This window comes from Homarus americanus, unplaced genomic scaffold, assembly GCF_018991925.1.
Source record: "Homarus americanus isolate GMGI-L3 unplaced genomic scaffold, GMGI_Hamer_2.0 scaffold32929, whole genome shotgun sequence".
Classification (NCBI taxonomy): Eukaryota; Metazoa; Arthropoda; class Malacostraca; order Decapoda; family Nephropidae; genus Homarus; species Homarus americanus.
In genome coordinates, this window is record NW_024737097.1 from 20,570,960 (window position 1) to 20,593,135 (window position 22,176).

Consider the following 22,176-nt stretch of genomic DNA (forward strand, 5'->3'; position numbering starts at 1 on the left):
AATGAAAATCTATTTTCGGTTTCAATTTCATATTCTATCCCTGCCCCTGTTTTAAGTTTACGTAAGTCCCACTTGATTTTGCCAATTGTTTTTCTTCTTAACTTTTAAAGTTTTATTCTTACCCAACTCATTACTGGGATGTAGTCTGACCCACAATCTGCCCCTGGATAGGTCTTGGTTCGGGTTACTGAATTTCTGAATCTTTCCTGAATTAAAATGTAATTCATTTTATTCCTGGGTGTTGTTTACACTGTTCAAACCATGTACTGTACAGTATTTACAATTATCATCTTGGTTTCCTACTTTTGAGTTACCGTATGCATAACTGACAATGTGTTTAGAGCAAATGGGAAGTTCTACAAGCAAATATTTGGCATGAGCATGGGTAATTGTCTTTCTGCTCCTCTAGCCTGTATTTATATGGAGATTTTTGAGTCTAGATTACTACCCCATATAGTGGACTTTATTCCTCCATGGTATAGATATGTAGATGATGTTCTTTGTCTTTGGCCTAGAAACAGTGACGCATTGGAATTTTTAGACAAGCTTAATGATATTGTCCCTAGTATCACATTCAAAATTGAAAGAGAAATAAATGGATCCCTTCCATTCCTTGATATGCTTATCATGAGAAATGGCCAAAACTACAAATTTAAGGTATACAGAAAGCCCACACAGGTAGACAGTTTCATTCACTTTTTATCGAATCACCTGGAGTCTACCAAAATGTCAGTCTTTTCTGCTATGTTCTTAAGATGTCTGCGTATTTGTGACTCTGAATTTATTGACGATGAATTGAAACACATTCGTTCCATTGCACAGAAACTCGGGTACCCTTCTGTGTTTGTTGATCGTTGTTTTAAAAGGGCTAAAAAATCCTTTCATTCCTCTCAAACCAGACAAATTCCTACACTTAAGAATATTTTGACTCTGCCCTATCGTAATGAATTTGTCCCGTTAGTTCGGTCCCTCAAACTACTAAATATTAATGTTGTTTTCATGTATGACTCAACCAAGCACTGCACTCAATTGCCTTCACTTCCCAACATGTAAAGTTAGATACCCATTTACAGCTGAGTGGACTGTGTCTTGGCATCAAACCAGCGACCCGTGCAACGGAAGGCAACCGCTAATATATATCCACCACACTCCACTGAACTAGTTTAAGGAACCTCTAACAAGCGGCAGCTGTATTAAAACCCTTAACGAGCGAGATCTAGATGAAGAAGCCTTTGGCGAGTGTGAAATACCATAAAGGTCCATTAATAAATATTAACTAGTGTATGGAACCTTAAACGAGTGTGAACTAATGTAAAACAAAATTTATAAGCAAGCCCGGCACTGTACTCAAAAACCTGTACTATCAACTATAGAGTTATGTACCCATTTAAAATTGGATGGATCAAACCAGTGGCCCACAGGACAGCAGTCGAGCTATAGACCCCCCACCCACAGCACTAGTAAAAGAAAGTCAACAGAAGAGCGTGTAATGTAGTGTACTCACGTGGTTAAGGTGGTGCTGAGATGCTCCGCCGTTGGGAACAGCCTCTTGGAAAAATATACTTAGCGCTGTCTGCAAAGATAAACAATACAAATGTGAGAATGTGGGAGACATGGGGTGTGGAGGAGACTGTGGGAGACGTGAGGCGATGTGGGAGATGTGGGGGCGAGGAGTAGAATGTGGGAGGCGTGAGGGTGAGGAGCATGTAGAAGGCGTGAAGATATGGAGGAGAATGTGAGACGTGATTTTTACTTGTACAGTGTCTCATAAAACGCACCAGCAAGAAAAATTTCATGAGGATAAGTTGCGTGATAACAGATACTCTTAGACAAAAAGCACAGAAAATGCAAATTTTCACGGACAAAGTTCGAAGAACAGTACTTTATGCCAATGAGCAAATTCGCCTTGAAAGCTCAAGTCCCGATAAAACAAGCCTTTGGGGGAACAGTTTGAAAATGAGCGAGAAATCCCGCATTAATACTAACTAAAAAGCAATTCGTATAACTTCCAAACTAGAATTTATCTATGTTACTATCTATTTTGATCCCTTCTTTGTAAATGATTGCTACTTATGGGGGCATTTTTTTTTTATGGGGAATAGCCCACCCGGGCCCAGGTCAACGGCCCACAACGGGGCCCCCCGTAGGAGGCGGAAAAATTTGTGTAAAAAAAAATTTAAAATAGAAAAGAAAAAGATTATATTAATCTACGCCACGAAGATGCCGGAAAACCAGCTTTCTAATGTGAAACATATTGTATGAGTATGGAAACACAGAGGACAGAGCATTCCACAGTTTGGCTGTGTGAGGAAAGAAGGATGTACTATAACGGGTTATTCTAGTGTGACCGACATCCCCAGAAAAACGGTGGGCACCGCAGGCAAGACGAGTGTTACGAACCCACGTTAAAACATTCTATATCGGAACAAAGTATGAACCAAGCTCATCCAGTAAAATATTTTAATTACTGTACTCGCTAAACAACGCCGGGAGTACAGCTTGACTCATGGTAGTGTTCACGGTCACTTGTTCTCACACTTTCTTGCCATATTCTTTATATCACTCGTCAGATTTCCAAACAAACGCATAGACAGTAGCAATATACCCAGTTTAAATTAAAATTTTATTCTCTGCATTATAAGATGGTGTTGTATAAGCTGATTGTAAATGAGGTCTGAGGCAAAATGTTGAAGACTGTGGTCATTACATAAAGTACAACAGTACACAGAGGATTCATTAGTCAGGAAATACGTGATCTTGTGGTTATACCAAATATCATCTAAAGAGTCTTTGGTTATACTTTCTCAATATTTTTCTTCATAAAAATAAAAAATAAGTAAACTCTCAAACTCAAAATTAGCCCTTAAAAAGAATTATGGAACTTGGGTTTCTCTAAAAAGGCCTTGGGAAAAAGTAATTTTAACTTTTTTAACGTGGATTCTTATATTGTATGAATGACTTCAAAGGCATGTGTTATAGCGTAAGATGAATGAACCAGCTGAAAGTAGATTAAGGGATAGGCATAAAACAAACTGAATTAATTATGCACAGGTAACTTTAATATGTATATTTTTTTTTTTTTACAAGAAAAAAAGTGATTATAGCTTGCAAAGAATCATATATTTTTCTCGGGACCAGGAAGTCGAAAAGTGAAATTAATTTCGTTATAGAAAAGTGCATAAAATGTACGACAACAACTGAAATAGAAGTCTTTTATCTCCTTAAAATGAGAATAAACAACAGTGTTGTTTTCACGATAAAACTTCCTTCAAAACAGGAACTTGCACTGTAAACCGGGTTCTGGGAGAAACTGAAAAGGGAGTGTTATAGAGAACACTATTTTATGCAAATTATATAAGAAAATGCATTTTCACAAACTGAATTTTGTTAAAAAGTTTATGAATTACAAGTCAATTTAATGTTTTTCGTCTTAAAGGGGTGGGAAAAACATCTTAAGTCAAAAATAAATTGCATAAATACGCTTACTTTGTCTATAAATGAAAAGCGAAAATTTTTTAATTAATCTTGACCTTGAACTTTTTTAGTATTAATTATGGACTTCTCTATCCGTGAACACGGGCAATTTATATCAAAATTATTCTCGGTTTACCTGGTAGTGTGGGACCCTCCTCGATACCGCAAAGCTACACTTCGACTAAGAAAGCCACACCTATGCCCAGGTGCGGCGCTACTTTGTTTAGTAAACACCCCTCACTTGTGACACTTGCCAAATGCTTCTGGTGTTATTGTACAGGGGTACGTAGTGACAACACCAGGATCCCGCTTCCTCTATCAAGGCATAAACAATTGAAATTGAATTGAACACCCCTCACTGCCACACCAAACATCCCCTACTACTACTATCATACACTCCTCCTCTGCCAGAGATAACGGGGTGGAAGGTAGAAAAGCGATTTCTCCCTGATGACAATGACGTCACCTACAACAGCCGTGTCTACACCAGTAACATGATGCCCTGTCAACACTATCAGCTGATGCAAGAACCTCACCAAGTGGCTTCACATAGAGTAGCAGTGCATCACTCAGCTTGTCAGTACAGTTTACATCCAGTCACGTGCGTGCTTCAGCCCATGATCTACCATGCTCCAGCCTTGACAAAAGAGGTCCCTTATTTTCCTCTTACAACTGTTCTTTGTAGTAACTACAAACTTTTCCACTCAATAAACATATTATCGTTGGTGACCTTGATATACATTTCATATTCAGAACAATCTGTTATTTTTTTTGTAAGAGAAGTAACAATTCGTGGTACGAGGTCTCTAAACTGATATATCGATTATATACCCATTTGTCTGGTAGCTAAGTCTTGCTAACGAGAACTTTCTTAACCATATCATTATCAATTTCGAAGTCTGCACACACACAAAGTGTATGTGTGTGTGTGTGTGTGTGTGTATATATATATATATATATACACTGTATATATATATATATATATATATATATATATATATATATATATATATATATATATATATATATATATATATATATATATATATATATATATATATATATATATATATTGTGTGTGTTTTTTACGTTTTTTGTGGCAAAATAACTTACAAACAGACAACCTAAACTAACCTAACCTTATGGTTAGGTTAAGTGAGAGGTTAGGATGGCTCGTGTAGATTGATACCCAGTTTAGTGGTCCTGGTTTTTTTTTTTAACTTTGGGTAGCCTGTTTGTAAGTTATTTCGCAAAAAAAAAACCATAATATATATATTATTTCGAGCGTTCAGTATGCAGCGGGGATGAGACGTTTGCAAGACTCCAAGGGGTACACGACACACTAGTAGCAGCAGATGCCCACCCCTAACGTCCTGTTCCCATACTCACGACTCAACGCTATCAACAATCCTAACCATATGACTTTACAGCCAAAATTATCCCTCTAATATCGGGAGAAAATCACGTAATTTTTTTAATTACTCAGCAGTTTATTGAGTTGACTCTATCTTTGTGTGATTGTGTGTGTGAAACCATCTTCCTACCTCAGTTTTTAAACATTGGAATTATCGAGATTTATGCAGAAAAGCTCTCCATAACATAGATTTACTTGCAGAGTACTTGAAAGTATAGTCACAGTACCTAAATGGCTTTACAATTAATAAAATAAATTTCTTTATTTCTCTGTAAACAACACACAAAAATCGACTTGTTCTGTCTGGTAAATGTATAAAATAAATTGTCCGGACAGTTGCGTAGGTTACTGGGTTGGCGGAGAGTGGTGGACGGTGGTGGCGGGGTACAGGAAGCCCCCCCCCCCCCAACACTTGTGCACAGCTAACGCAGTTTTATAAAAAAAAAAGCTAAAAATATATTTTATTTTACTAAATAATGAATCCAAGCTGACTCGTAAAACCTAAACGAGTGTATTTTACACGGCAGTGACCAAGCTGGTAAGCAAAATATACTTGATTAATTTCCCAGTTAAAAGATTTAACCAGTTTTAAAGAAAATAAATAAAAACTATTTGATCTCATTTAGTAAGGGACCCTATATATTCCTTTCTCTGTGTGCACTGTGGTTATAGGACCATATCCAGCATTATGGCCGAGGCCTACGTCGCCGACAATGACTAAACAAACCTATTTGTTATATTCAATGTTTCAGTAACCATATTATTTATAAGAAAGATGCTGTTGATAATGTCCACGCTTTACACACACACACACAAAGGTCTCCTGAATAATAATGCCTATCAGTGGCCAATCCTCATCAACTACGGATTGCATTCCCTTATTAAAACAACCAGTTTTAGCCTTTAAACATCCCAACAGTTTTTTGACATCACTAAAGCAAAATTTGCTCTTTTTGCAGCATCAACAGTGTTACTGTTGTGTATATTTATGAGAAGTACGGTCTTGTCTGCTACTTCACAAAACACTTGCCGGACAAACTTTCTGATGACACTAACTTCGCTAACTGCATATTTCTCTTTGTCTACATTATCCAAACGCTTCTGAGAAAGTGTGATAAAAACAAACAAAAAATAACGCCTGCCTCAAGGAAATGAGTGTTCTTGTACTCAACAATCTGCATGGTAGTGGCATCTTGTGTAGCTTTCAAACGATTGACAAAGGACAGTTATTTATTAGAGAATCCTTGTGGCATTGCCCACATGATCTGCTTGTGTAATTAGTTCTAACCAACGTGTATATAGTTGCACCTTGCCTATTTATATTGTGATTCAACGTTTCCCACAACAGTTTGTCTGAAATTCTTTGAAGAGTAACCCCCATCGCCCTTGTGTTATGTTGCAATCACGTGAAAAAGTTCTCGTTTTGGAAAGCAGTAAATTTCGCTTCTAACTCTTCACAGGAAGCGAACGAATCTCCAATTGAGAGTTGCCATACTTTGACCTCAATTTTCAAAATCATTTGTTTGTAACATTAAATGTCACTTGACTACAGAACACATCCCAGAGAAAATCTGTTAACTTCTAGATACCTTAACCTCAATATAGCAACTGTTCCTGAAGTCAACCTGAAAAAATATCACTTAAGGTCATCCACACATGGCAGCCTCCTAGAAAGACTGAGTATACTCGTGTCACCGTCGATGATAAGTCAGATGAGGCCACTGACACATGTCAACAGCCGAGCGCCACTAAGACACAACAAGGCGCAAGAGGAGACGTTTAATGATGACCGCCTGGTGTATGAAGGGCCTCTTTTATGCTTTATAGGACAGGTAAAGTGAGATCATTAGTGCCACCTGTCACCGCACCGATGTTATTTTTTCTGGGGAAGACACTGTTGAACACTTCGTGAGTTTACAAAGACATATGCTGCTTAGTGGGTGATACTATAAATATACCGGTTACATAACCAACATCATTGCATAGCCATTGCCAGCTAAGCAGACTTCAATGGATATATCCGCTGGCCCATGCGATGCAGCTATCACATAATAATTATAATTCATATATCTGACCATCCCATGCCCAGTACTATAACTGACACTTCCCAATGTATCTTGTTAATTATGTCTAGTACCTTGTTCCACTAGATTAAAACTTTATTTTCAAACAAAAATATATTTCATTTACACCCATTATTCAGAATTACATCTATATTTAATAATCTCATTCATATCGCCATTATTTAACTTCATCTTCCGCAAACCTACGTAGTCGCTCAAAAAAGTACCAGAAAAATATTGTTCATGGCAATATAACACATCGGACACATGTTTTCGGGAAATGGTAGAGGACCAAGCAACAGTGCCCAAACAACAGGAGTTCAATTGTTCGTTTTGACATCCCTCGGACCCACTTTTCAGATACTTTTTTGAGCGACAGTACACTCGCCAATAAAAGTCCTGTTGACTCATCTGCCTCTTCATGAACCCAGAGATTCAGAGACCTGTGAGGTCTCTGAATCTCTGGGTTCATGAAGAGGCAGACGAGGCGACAGGACTTGTGTTGGCGAGTGTAAACTTCGATCACGTCATCCCTCACTCGTGAGAATGCATACTCAGTTTTCTTTCTGCCTTTACTGCCCTAAGGCTTGGGATAAATTTTCTCTTATCTCTTTGTGTTTTCAAGATAAACTATACCAATTTTATAATACGGTAACCAACCAAAACTCAGCTTCATAATTCAAAGCTTGTTACTAACGATCTCAATTAAACTACAGGTACTCGAGTCTAACCTTATTATGTTCATAAATACATTATTGCCTTGGTTTTAGGTATCTATTTATCAATGCCCAAGTCTTTCCCAGTCACATTTCTTTATGTACAGAGTACTTTACACACTATGCTGGTCAGGGTCACTGGCCTATAATTATTCATGGAGTGGCGATCGCCCTGCTTGAATATAGGACTCGTATAAGCCATTTTCCAGTTAATGGGAACGTTTCCACATACGTTTTACAAAATATACTGTGATCATAGCACTGGTTTTCACATGCATAACAAAAAAACGAAACAGCACTACACGCCTGCCTTTCCCTCTAAAACATTGCTGTTGTGGATAAGGTTTAATGTATACAGTACCGTACCTGGAATAGCGAAGTGAATAGAAGATTTATCTTATTTACTCAACTGTCAAGGCTAGTTTGAGAAAGAGAGAGAGTATTGATTACTTGTATGAAAAACAGGTACAAAATCTGGATGGGTTGTGACCCTGGGTCAGGTGGTTAGGAACCTTGACTGCTGAAAAGTGAGTGGAGAATGCAAAAGAGGTGAAATGGGTAAATGTGAGAATTTGGGTTTTAAATTTACTGGTGGGAAAGAATCTGGTGACTGTTGTATCTGCATACGCCCCACAGATAGGGCTGCAGTATAGTATTAATAAAGTATAGTGAACAGGAAATTGTGATCCTAGGTGGTGACCAAAACGGCCATGTTGGTGAAAACACATCAAGTTATGAAGATATTTATGACAGAAAAGGCTTTGGAATAAGAAATAGAGAAAATTAAAGAATACCTGACTTTGGAAATGTACTAAATGTATGTATATTATGTATGCTGTATGTATATTATGTATGTGCTCCATTTATATACAGTACATTATTTATTCAGCCTAGCTAGCAGTGTGTGGCAATGTATTTACCATGTCCCACACGCTTAATTAATGTGCCTGGCGACATATGGAAGCTGCTAATGTATCACTTGCCACATGTCGCCTGAAAGGCTAGTTGACCCCCCAGACAGAGTAAGGAGAGCCACCTCCCTTGTGTATCTCTGTTTATCCAGTAAATAGAACCTACGAAAACTCTACAGGTGTTTGTGTTCGCTCCTGTAGATAGAACTTGATACCCAGAACATATACATGGCGCAGTGTGTTAATTAACTGGATCATTATACGAGTGAAGTGTAAAGTTTGTGGCAAGACCGGCTTATGGACCCCTGTTCTGTCGTCAACCGCTAATGGCCGCTCCTCCATGAATGTATAACAACTTTGAGCAGTGTCAGTGACAGCATTTTCCTGTGAAGTGTATAATTGCATTGGGTGTTTAGTGCCATAACTGTGTTACCTTGTTCTAAAGGATTCCCAAGGTGGAAGGCATGTTCAAGGCATTTGTGAGGAGTAGAGTTCAGTGCAGCCTCCACCGGCCATGCCTAGAGGGTAACTGACGACAGACTGTGAGTCGCTGCCTCCACCCCCTCACAGCGAGACACTACCCGAGGCGCGCACACATACACACACGCTCGAACACACTGACTGCAGTCATCCCTTTATATATATTTTATATATATAATCTACTTATCTGTGCATTTAATTAATTTTTTTGTCTTAAATCTTGTTGATACGACGGGCTGACCGGTCAACACTGATTTAAGACATAGTACACAGATTAAGTAATCATGTCTTGTGCCTTACGCAGTCGTGGAGCCAACGCCTGGATGAGTCATTTGGATGACAATTCTGCAGAGATGGATGACCAGGCTGAACAGGACGCTCCAGTTGCTCCCACCACATCGCGCAGCCCTTCACCTCGATCTTCTGCATTGTCTTCAGAGATAATTGCTTTAATGAAGTTCATGAGGGATGAATGGCGCAAGGACGAAGCTAGAAGACTTGTGGAGAATGAAGAAAGAAGGCAAGCTGAGGCAGAGAGAGACCACCAACGGAGATTGGAAGACAGTGCACGGTTTGAAGCTTTGATATCTCGCCTCACTGTTAACCAAGCCCCTGGCTCTAACACTGCCTCGGTATCGACTGGTTCAGATACCTCATCAACGCTTCCTTCACGCCCCCCAGCCCCACCTAAAGCGGCTGCTCAAACACCACCCGTCTTGAAGCCTGATGTGAAAGTCCAGATTTTTCGTGAATGGCGGCGACGGTGGACTGATTATGCTACAATGGTGGATCTCCAGAGCCTGTCACAGCCTAAACAACTTATTCAGCTGCATATGTACCTGTCCTTGGAAACTCAGCGTGTCTTGGAACATACGCTGCAGGTACCTCCGACCTCTTCGTTATCTGTAGAGGAGGTACTGGATATTCTACAACGGCACATCAAAGGGCAGCAGAACAAAGCTCTACGCAGGAGGGAATTGTTTAGCTGCAGACAGATGGAGGGCGAGACTTTTGATGCCTTTTATGTACGACTCAAGAGAGCCTCGGAAGAGGTAGATATATGCCCAGGTAACCACCAGCAGTGCGAGGAGACCCAGTTGAAGCAGGTGATCCTGATGGGTGTTAAGGACGAGGAGCTTGTCCAACACCTCACCTCCCTCGACTCTTCCTCTTCTCTTAAGGATGTGTTGAAGATATGTCGCTCCTATGAGGCTGCCAGGTGTGCCACCTCTGCCATCCGAGCTCCCCCTACAGCTGTACGCGCTGTGTCCCGGTACAAGAAGGACAAGAAGTCTACTCCAACACCTTCGCCCACCACACCCACGCCCGGTTCATTTTGTAACAACTGTGGTAAGCAGCACGGAACACAGGTGTGTCCAGCTGCTGAGTCTACCTGCAACAGTTGTGACTGTAAGGGCCACTGGTCACTCACAGTACGGTGCCCAGCCAAACACGTCCAGTGCAATGTGTGCAGTCGTCTGGGCCACTACGACAAGTGTTGCCCTACCAACAAACCGAAGGGACAGCGTCGGCGGAAGCTTCAGCGCCCTTCCACCAGTGAGGGCCGCCCACAGTCTTCCAATCAGAAGCATGACGATCCTGGACAACGCTCGAGCCATATTAGGGAGGTGTACTCCCCCTCGCGTCCCAGGACCAAAGTTCCCCAGCACATCAACGTCATTGTGACCTACGGCAGTGTGTCATCCCGTCTTCAGATGTTGCCCGACACCGGCGCTGATGCTACAGTCATCGGTCCCCAGCATTTGCAATACTTGGGGCTCTCTCCAAGTGATCTAGGACCGCCCCCCAAGGATCTCCGCTTCACGGCAGATGGTTCACAGATGGCCCCAGCCCTAGATTCACTCCAAGCACAGGTCACCTTTGGCAACAGGTCGTGTCAAGCCTGGATTGATGTGCATAACGGTGTCCCGACTCCTTTGCTGTCCTACAGACATTGTCAAGAGTTGGCCATCATCTCCCAGGGCTTCCCCAAACCTATTCTCGAGGTAAAATACGCCAACAGGGTGCACGAAGGGAGCAGCAACTACCCTGCTGTCGCCCTACCCCTACCTCTTGCCAGTGACACCTCTCCTTCGGATGCTCGGAAGTACTTCCTGAAGGAATTCAGCGACGTTCTGGTGACCAAGTCCGCTCTGGAATCCAAGCCTCTCAAGAAGATGGTAGGCCCCCCCATGAGGATCCACTTGAGGGACGACGCGAAGCCCTTCGCTATCTACACCCCTCGACTGGTCCCCCTGGCCTTCCGTGATGCGGTCAAAAACGAGCTGGACTCCATGGTCGCCCAAGAAATTATTGCACCAGCCGGTGATGACCCGTCTCCATGGTGTCATCCTATGGTAGTCGTCGCAAAACCCAAAGGTGGTGTTCGGATCACCACTGACCTCTCCAAGCTCAACAGCCAGGTGTCTCGTCCTGCGCACCCTTCTCCCACGCCCTTTGCAGCTATACGCAGTGTGAACCCGAAGGCGCGCTTCTTCACGACGATGGACGCCCTGTGTGGATACTGGCAAATAGAGCTTGCCGAAGAAGACCGACCACTTGCAACTTTCATCACCCCGCATGGACATTACAGTTATTGCCGTGGCCCCATGGGATTCGCCGCTACAGGAGAAACTTTCTGCCTTCGAGGTGATATGGCTCTACAAGGTCTGGCAAACTGCGTGAAAGTGGTCGACGACATACTCGTGTACAATGAGGATTACATGGATCACCTCTGCCATATCTACGAGGTACTCAACAGGTGCCGGAAGCACGGCATCACCCTAAATGCCAACAAGTTTGTTCTGGCCAGCTCTTCAGTGGACTTTTGTGGGTACACCCTCTCAGGGAATGGTATTGCAGCTGACCCGGAGAAGGTCCGCGCCATCACGGATTTTCCCACCCCTGCCAACCTCACCGACTTGAGGTCCTTCATCGGTCTCGTCAACCAGTTAGCAGAGTTTTCGCCGGACATCTCCGCAGCTTCCCAACCACTTCGCCCCCTGATGAGCCCCAAGAGGACATTCCTGTTGACCCCCGACCACGACAAGGCCTTCCAGCAAGTGAAACAGGCCCTGTCTAGTCCACCTGTCCTCGCCACATTTGACCCAGCCTTGCCAACGGTTCTGCAGACAGGTGCCTCACGCTTGTACGGCGTGGGATACGCCCTATTGCAGGATCATGGTGGAGGGCAGTTCCGGCTCGTCCAGTGTGGCTCGCGTTTCCTCTCTGACACTGAGACGCACTACGCCACTATTGAGTTGGAGCTGTTGGCTGTGGTTTGGGTGATGTCCAAGTGCAGGTTTTACCTCATAGGCCTGCAACACTTTCACCTAGTGGCCGACCATCGCCCGCTTGTCCCGATCCTCAACCACTACACGCTGGACGCCGTTGAGAACCCTCGGCTCCAGCGTCTGAAGGAGAAGCTCTTGGCGTACATCTACACAGCAGTGTGGCACGCTGGTAAGGAGCTCTGCATCCCTGATGCCTTATCCCGCTCTCCTGTCAGCCGCCCTACTCCAGAAGATCATTTGCTCAACGCCGACCTCGCTCTTTCCGTCAGGTCTGTGGTCACCCTACACGCCGTCCGAGCCCTTCATTCGGACCTGTCACCAGATGACGACAAGGCAATGGAGGACCTTCGAACAGCGTCCCGAGATGACCCTTCCTACGTCAGACTCGTCGAGTGTGTGAGGAATGGATTCCCTAGCAACCGCTATGACCTTCACAACACCCTGCTCCCGTATTGGAAACTCCGCGATGAACTCTACTGCGACGGGGACCTTGTTCTGTACGGAGCACGTGTAGTTGTCCCTGCTGCCTCACGTCCCCACGTCTTGGCTCGCCTTCACGACAGTCACCGTGGAGCTGAGGCCACCAAATGACATGCACGACAGACTGTGTTCTGGCCTGGCATTGACTCCGACATCTCCAATGTTGATCGTGCGTGTGAGCCCTGCCAAGTATTACAACCCAGCCAGCAGCAGGAACCCTTCATGAGTGACGACAACCCCACCCGCCCCTTTGAGTCTGTGTCGGCCGACTTTTTCTGTGTGGCAGGAAAGTCCTTCCTTGTTATCGTCGACCGTCTCTCTGGTTGGCCGGTTGTCATCAAGTACGGTAATGACACGGCGTCTGCCGCCACCATCAGCAAGTTCCGCCACTACTTCCGTGACGTGGGCGTTCCTGTGCACCTGTGAACCGACGGAGGGCCCCAGTTCACAAGCCGGGACTTTGCTGTGTTCCTTGACCGATGGGGAGTCCAGCATGTGTTGTCATCGCCCCATTACCCGCAGTCCAACGGCCACACTGAGGCTGCTGTCAAATCCCTGAAGCACCTCATCCTCAAAGTGGCCCCTTCTGGGAATATTGACTGTTAGGCCTTCGACCAGGGTCTTCTTGAACTCCGCAACACACCTAACTACACCGGACGCTCCCCTGCCCAGGTCTTGTATGGACGCCCCCTTCGTTCTTGTGTCTCTGCTCGCCCTCAATCCTTCTCCAAGGAGTGGCAGGCCAAGACAGAGGATTGTGATCGCCGAGCCGCCGAACGTGTTCAAGACGTTGTCGCCCGCTACAACGACCACGCCCGTCCTCTTCCCAAGTTGAGTGTTGGCACCCAAGTCCGTGTTCAGAACCCGACCTCCCTACGTTGGGACAAAGTGGGCGTAGTCATGGGTCTCGGTAGGTCACAGGACTACCAGGTGCGGTTACCCAGTGGTCGTGTGTAGTGGAGGAACCGCCGTTTTCTCCGCCCCGTAACAACGCCTTCTGCTGACCCCGCCACCAGTGTTGAATCCCATACCCTCCCCAGTGATCAAGTCCCTCGACGCTCAGAACGGATCCAAAAGAAAAGGTCCTCTCAAGACTTTGCTATGAGCGTATAGGGGGGAGGGAGGTGTATGTATATTATGTATGCTGTATGTATATTATGTATGTATATTATGTATGTGCTCCATTTATATACATTATTTTATTCAGCCTAGCTAGCAGCGTGTGGCAATGTATTTACCATGTCCCACACGCTAGTTGACCCCCCAGACAGAGTAAGGAGCGCCACCTCCCTTGTGTATCTCTGTTTATCCAGTAAATAGAACCTACGAAAACTCTACAGGTGTTTGTGTTCGCTCCAGTAGATAGAACTTGATACCCAGAACATATACACTAAATATGGATGTATGCAACACATTGTTAAAGAGGGTGAGTAGACTTATCAATCACATATGAGTCAGGTGGCACAAAAACCTAGATTTACTTCATACTTGTCAGATCATCAAACAGGAAACTTGTTAGGGATGTAAAGGTGGTAACAGGGGAAGAATGTGTCCTGCAGCACAGATTACTTGTGTATGACATGTTGCTTAAAAGATGCAGAGAAAGGAAGGTATATATTACAAGATGGAGAGTGTGGAAAATGATGAAGCAGTATATATACGAAACATTTTGCAGAGTTCAGGAGACTAGAAATGGCCAGCAACAGTGTGAGGGGTAGAGTAGCAAGATGCAGGACCAAATTAGATGCACAGTCAAGCACGCAATAGCATGATGGAGTGAAGAAGTGTCAAGAGTGATAAAGGAGAAAAAAGATTGTACAGTATATGGCCTGGAAGATGGGTGGTGATAAGAACCAATTAAATTAAGAGGATGCATGAATCTAAGTGTGGAGGGGAGGAGAGCTAGGCATAGGCCAAGGTTGACATTAAAGAACTGTACAGGTACTGTATCTGACAAGAGATGCTGCAAAAGACCATACAGCGTGGAGAGCTGCCGTCAGGTAATAGCGGCTAACCCACATTAGTGTGAAAATTGGCCATAAAACATTGATGATGATTAGCTACTATTTCAAAGTATGATTTACAAATGTCTCCGACCTTAATTTTTGTGCACTGAAAAGCACAAGCTTTGTCTGAATGAAGCCAATCTGCTGTGTGATTCCCAGGCTACCTGAAGCAACACATGTCGGACAATTATGGCAGATTCACACAAATTCACCAAACATTAATCACATGCCAAAATTACCTTGGGATTTCAAAAGTTCTAATACCTTTCCAATTGTAAACTGTAATTATGTTCTACTACGTATATGTCTAATCAGCTACTACACATTCTGTCTACAACGTACCTCAAACTGCCAGTGCGCAGACTGTAGCAACTGTCTTGCCTGTTCTCTAGTTGCTCCTGCAGCCATGACAAACTGATTAATCATAACCTGCAAGGGAAAAAAAATGTATTAAGATATGCATGTACTCTTCAAATACCAGGGCTTGGGTATAAGACTTCAAACTATCAAACAAGTAAAATTATACCATTAATATTTTAACATTCTTGCCAGAAACCAGTAAGTGTTGGTTGGTCATATAATCTTTCATATTTTACCAAATATATATATATATATATATATATATATATATATATATATATATATATATATATATATATATATATATATATATATATATATATATATATATATATATATATATATATATATATATATATATATATATATATATATATATATATATATATATATATATATATATATATATATATATATATATATATATATATATATATATATATATATATATGTACATACATTATTTTTAAGAAATATGCCAAGGATTATGAGGTTACCCTAAGGGCAATATACTGTACAGTAAGGTTGGATAATCCCTTATCCAAACTTGGGACCAGATGCATTTCGTTTCAATTTACGGATTTTTTTTTTTTTTTTACAGGGTCAGCCCAATCGAGCACAGGTCACTGACCCACATTAGCCTGGGGCTAAAAAAAAAAAAAAAAAAAATAATAATAATAATAATAATAATAATAATAATAATATTGATAATAATGATAATAATGATAATAATGATAATAATGATTAATGATAATAATAATAATAATAATAATGATAATAATAATAAATAATAATGATAATAATGATAAATAATAATAATAATAATAATAATATTCATAGGTCTAGGTCGTGTTTCTCACTTTTGATCTTTTTTTCATTCTTGTATTTCTTTATTATTATTACTATTATTATTATTATTATTATTATTATTATTATTACAGTATTATTGTTATCAATCTTATTTTATTTTTGTGGATTTTTTATTAAAATTTTTATTTACTATGAATTATTATTATTATTATTATTATTATTATTATTATTATTATTATTATTATTACTAATACATTTTCGTCCCCCAGGCCCCGATGTGGGTCAGTGACCTGTGCCCGGGTGGGTTAATACCCGTATCAAAAAAAAAAAAAAAAAAAAAAAGCTCCACAAAAAACACTTTCGGTTTTCAGAGCTTTTCGGTTTTCGGAATTTCAGATAAAGGGTTGTTAACCTGTATATAAAATTGAAAGCAGATCCCATAAGCCTGACAGCCCATTATGGGCAGTGTGAACACAGCTCACTGTACCATATAGCTACTAAGCCATCACAATAGTTGGTACACAAGGAGGCAGCATGGCCAGCACAGCATTTGATTGTCTTCATTTTTCCAAATATAAAGTTAAAGTTGCACATGTATCCATTTACAGCCGGGTGAACTGATATTGTCCTGGGTGTAAACCAACAACCCTTGCAACAGGGGCAAGGGATATACAGTACTGTACAGTACACAGATTAAAATTTTAGAGGATTAGAAAAATATAAAATGCATGTCTGGAAAACTATTGCCCTATTTCATTCCTAATCTCTCTAGCTACTGTTTTGATTCAATAGCCATTAACAACACTATGCTGAACTCTTTTTGCTCATTGGCATTATTTACATATATGTATGTTTAGTATATTGGGGGAAAAATAGTGTTTGTTGATTTTACCTAAAATGGACTGATCATGAAACTCTGTACAGTATAACCATAGGCAGTGCTACGGGATGAGTAGTCTCTGGGGGTGGGAGGTCCAAGTGTTTGGACTCAACAATAACGATGTCGCTTAGAGTCTCAGACCAACATTTCCATAACCTACAAATATTGAGCTACCACAAGTACTCTATTGTACTGTGTAATACAACCATACCAGTGGTTAAATAAAATGATTTTTTTAAATAATTTCAGATCACAGTTGCATCTTCTAATCCTGTTTTCCTCCCATTTTATTTTTTCTTTCATTGACACGACCTGATGGACTAGACCAGGCAGGGGCAACCTTTTCTCAGTCATGGGCCACATTATGATTTAGGTATTTTTCTGTGGGCCAACTCATCAAAATTTCTATCCTACCTAACCCAAAAGTAATATTAATATTGTATTAGCACGGACAGAGAAACAGTTTATCGTCACGTCAGGGGCGGATCCAGGAATATCAAAAGTAGGGGCCAGGGATTCCAAGAAGTTGTGGGTGAGATAACATGACGAGAACAGCGAGGGACCTGACTATGGACAGCAACTGTGCTTAAAGATGGCATGGTCAATTTCTTTGGATTAAGAAGATTAGTAAGGGTCACTGCCTTATGACCGGAACATTGTGGACCCCTGCTGTCCCCTAGGGACTTGATCTCACTCTCCTCTACTGTATATATTAGCCTTCTCAAGTATTTCTCCTTAGTCTGTACTCACCCCTGAAGATGTGAATTACACGAAAGCGCTTGGGAACTTTGTGTTTTCTTGTTTCCTTGTGGTTATCAGCATATACCTAGATCAAGCGCACCTACAGTGATTTATTTGCATATATATATATATATATATATATATATATATATATATATATATATATATATATATATATATATATATATATATATATATATATATATATATATATAATAGGTTTGCAAGTGACAGAATTCAGTAATCTAAGTCATTAGCATCACTAGGCTCGATCATTTAGAATGAATGCCAAACAAATAGTGGAAGTACATAAAGGTCCATGACCGGACAAATCTATCACACCATACACTTTCATTTGATGTTGGACCTACAGTATGTGAATACCTCACTTATCAAGAACCTGGACACTTTTATCATGTGACTGGTTGTAAGAAAGTGCAGTCCCATAGCCAGGTGAACAGATAATGCAGCTAACCCTGGCACTGATTATGATCACAAGAATGTGTGTGTGTGTGTGAGAGGGGGGGGGTGGGGGGGGAGGGAATCTGCTATCAGCACCGAAAATGTCAAGTTAGTATTTGGAATCTCTATCAATTAGGATTAAATATAGACATCTAGGATGGAGCATTGAGAGTACTGTACTGTACAGTCCCATCAGTTATGTTTCTACAAGTACTATATATAGAATCCTCATCTTGAAATGTGTGTTCATGTTTTAAAAATCTCTAAACTCTACGATCTTTTATTTATATTCAATAAAGCAGACACATATCCTAAGCCTCAATAAGTCCTTACTACCAAGGTTTCACTGTACTTGTTTTGTAAGAAAATGTAAAAATAAGAGACCAACAAATTTTACTGGGGGCATTCTATTAACAAAATTTTGGCCGAATTTCTGGAACAACTGATTTTCAAACTTCTTGTTGCCTACTGTCATACACCTGGAACTAAATATCAAGTACTGTACCTCAACAAAGCATGGACACATCACCATGGCAACCAAGTTCCAGCAGCAGGTAATACAATGTTTACCAAATTATAATAAAGTTAATCTAACACATTTTCTCCAACAATATACTTAAAAGTAGACGAAGGAGCCAAATGTTTATGCAAATCACCAATAAGTCTACGTTAGTGGAGCAACAATGTACAGTACTACTACTTTATTACTCTGTAGCATAGGTAATAAACTACTTAACTATTTCTACAGGATTAAGACTATTAGACAAAAAATAAGTATGCCATGGATCACTAGAACATAACCTAATAATGGAACTCTACAGATATTCTAATAAGTAATCATTTTATCATTATCTTTACGTAAAGCAAAGCCACTTATAGACCTGACTTGAGTTTAGCCCACCTCGTCTACTTCGAGTATGTTGCTGTATTCACAAGTCGTTCCAATATAAATCAGTATTACAGAATAGCATTGTTTCAATGATGTATATAACATAAATTACCCTGTCCTGCCTTTAAATTATAACCTCTTCCGCTACATCAATAAATGGGCCTAGTCAGTAAATCTTACTCCAACGATCAGTCCACTCTACGTGATTGCCAAGGGCCTCTGAATATTTTGCTAATATCTAAGGATGTATTAAGCCCTTAGTCACCCATTTAAGTTTAATAGTTAATATACATATGTACCTTCATGTAAGTTCAGGTATAAAAATATAACCCATTACCTGTTCGCGTAAAGAGGAGTCCATTATGAAATACAGTCACACACACAAGCTACACTCACAACTTCATCGACCACACTGGCAATGTTTTCAAAATACAGATGGCAGACGTTCCAATAATGTTGCTATCAGTGATATTTTGGTCCTGCTGCCAACCGTGCATTGATATTTTTATTTTGTCTTTAGTAATATTGAATGTAAATTGAAGTTTAACTTTTTTAATCATATAATTTTATAGTTTTCTTCTTTTTGCGTGCGATTTCACCTTATAACAAAATATTGTTTGAGAAAACCATAATAGTGGCAAGTTGGTAGCATTGACAGCGTGTACCAAAGACTGACTGTAAACATAGGATATCTTGATTTTTGTTTTCATCTAAAATAAACAATTCTGTGTTAATATTCACCAATTTACAAACTATTTGACCGTATAATTTAATTTTAGGCTCAAGAGCCTGAATGTTAATTATATAAGTTATGCTTAAGTGCTTATAAGAACTAAAGTGCTTTTAGTGATCAAAGGTATGTTTACATTTTCTACACGTTTCATACTGCCAATTATATTACTTATGTATTTTCTGAAAATATCTAACAAGAAATATTGTAGTACAAACGATATTCTTTCTATTTCTCTGACACAAATTTAAGTGATTCTTGATAATTAGATGTGTATGCCCTGAAAAATAGTTTGTGATAAAACTAAATTAGTAAAGCAACATGGTATCTCACTCTGTAAGATTGTGATGAAATGATGCGGTAGGTATGAAAATCAATATTATTATAAGTTAAAAGAGCTTACTTTTGGCATGTTGAACGACGTAACTAACACTCGTAATTGTGATGGCTTTTTAGTTAGCATTCAATCTAAATTTCCCAATAATATCTAGTGATAATTTCATATCATTCGGTGTAACTGATAAGGAACAAAATGTAAAGAGAAGTAATGGATATAGTTATTGATACAGATAGAGACAAAAAATATTAATAAGTATATTACAAAGATTATTACTTCAATTGCCGCATTACCATTACCTCTTCAATTGCTATAATGACCGTAACAATCACAGCACGCCGCATCCGTCACCATCTTCCACCACTTGTTCGATCTCACTGCTGTTACTATCACTTTCGCTAATGCAACAGCAATACTATATACTCCTTATCCTCTTACAACTACTGCCACAATTACTACCTATATTATTGTTACGAGCATGGAGACTAAACTTACACAAACATAATATCGCTAAAGAAAGTGCAACTTTGGGCGATTTTAGAATTGTCACTTCTATGAAACAACTCGAATATCCAAGCAAGTAGGCTGAGGGTTTTCAGACTGACACCTCTTCAAACAAGAAACGAGCGGGTGAACCTCATTGCAGCATTAAAACCAACATGGAAAACATCTGCCTTTCAATGAGGTCAAGTTCTTTAACCCCACAAACGCGCACTAAATTCGGTTTAAATTTAAGTAATGCAAGTCATGACATTTTCCTCGACAAAAGCGCTGAGCTTAAAATCTACTTACGTTCCACCAACCTGATATGACAGGGATTACATAACTGTTACTTGAAATAGGGAGGATCGGTCCGGATGAATGTGAGTTTCATACTGAACGCGATTTACAGGAGATCCTGAACGCACGATAAGTTGAAATTGCATTATATTTGTGAAGAGGCTCTGATCTTATCAGTTCCGTCTCAGGATGGGAGGAGGCGCAAGGACAAACGCTGAAGAACAAGCCCCGCTCCCTCAGGGTCACACTATTGGGTGAGGGTATGAAATGGGAAGTTATTCAGCAGACCAAAAAAAAAAAAAGGCAAAAAGCCATACATTTCGGGGTATATTCATAAATTCAGATCGCACGGTAATGCAGAGAGAACAACACAAAAAAAATCCCGGAGTCCTTGAAGCAGACGAGAGAGGAGTCGAAAAAGTAAAAAGTAAAAGATGAGGAACAGGGACGGACGTGCATGGGTCGACAATGAAATGAAGTTCTCAGGTCATTGTGAGAAGAAAGTGAATCAAGCGACTAAATTATTAGGAGAGGTGCTTCCCCTCCTGAAGTACTGTCGGGGTGAGATATGCTCGGGACTGCCAGTTGATTAAAAATGTCCAGAGGGCCACCAGACTAGTGCCTGTGCTTCGGCACTTGAGCTATCCAGAGAGATTAGAGCGTCTGCAACAGCCTAGCTTACTACTACAGACGCCCGCCCTACAAGGGGTCACAGCTCAAGGTTGAAGAAACCTCAAGTCCTGAAAACTGTCTGTGGGGGCGAACTTTTTCGGAGTGAGAATTGCGAACTCTTGGAACAATCTGCCAGAGAATGTTGTGACGGCACTGAGTGTGAGCTGTTTCAAGACCAGATTTGACCAACACTGGAGCGGGTTCAGTCAGTGGCGTAGCTAGAGTGTGTGCCGCCCGGGGCGGCCCTTGAGTTTGCCCCCCCCCCCATGCCCCCACAAAAATACATATTGCACAGTGACTCACTCTTTTATATATATATATATATATATATATATATATATATATATATATATATATATATATATATATATATATATATATATATATATATATATATATATATATATATATATATATATATATATATATATTAAATAGTTTGTGTACCATTATAATATTACTGTACTTTCACATACTCAAATATAGTATGCTTTAAATACACCCCAAACATACTTAAACTTTATAAGTAACAGTTAAACAAAAAGCAAAAACGACATATAGGATAGGGAAAAAAGTAAAAAAGTGTAAAAAATTAGGACCATCTTTATTTCTGAAATGACAACTACAACTTTCTACTAAGTAACTTTTTTTGTTTTTTTGTTGGCAAATTCTTCAATG

The 22,176-nt window shown here is 40.4% G+C and overlaps 1 protein-coding gene across 2 annotated transcripts in view; it reads right to left on the reverse strand.

Annotated features, from left to right (window-relative positions):
- Positions 1 to 19,406, reverse strand: part of LOC121873308 (UBA-like domain-containing protein 2-B) — a 138,342-nt gene extending 118,936 nt beyond the window's left edge. For both annotated transcript variants that reach the window (XM_042376813.1, XM_042376812.1), the window contains exons 1-3: positions 19,317 to 19,406; positions 15,180 to 15,266; positions 1,505 to 1,573 (exon numbers count right to left, since the gene is read on the reverse strand). In XM_042376813.1, coding sequence (XP_042232747.1) covers positions 1,505 to 1,573; positions 15,180 to 15,266; positions 19,317 to 19,340 — 180 coding nt within the window. In that variant the 5' untranslated portion in view covers positions 19,341 to 19,406. The remainder of the gene's footprint in view (positions 1 to 1,504; positions 1,574 to 15,179; positions 15,267 to 19,316) is intronic.
- Positions 19,407 to 22,176: the final 2,770 nt, after the last annotated feature.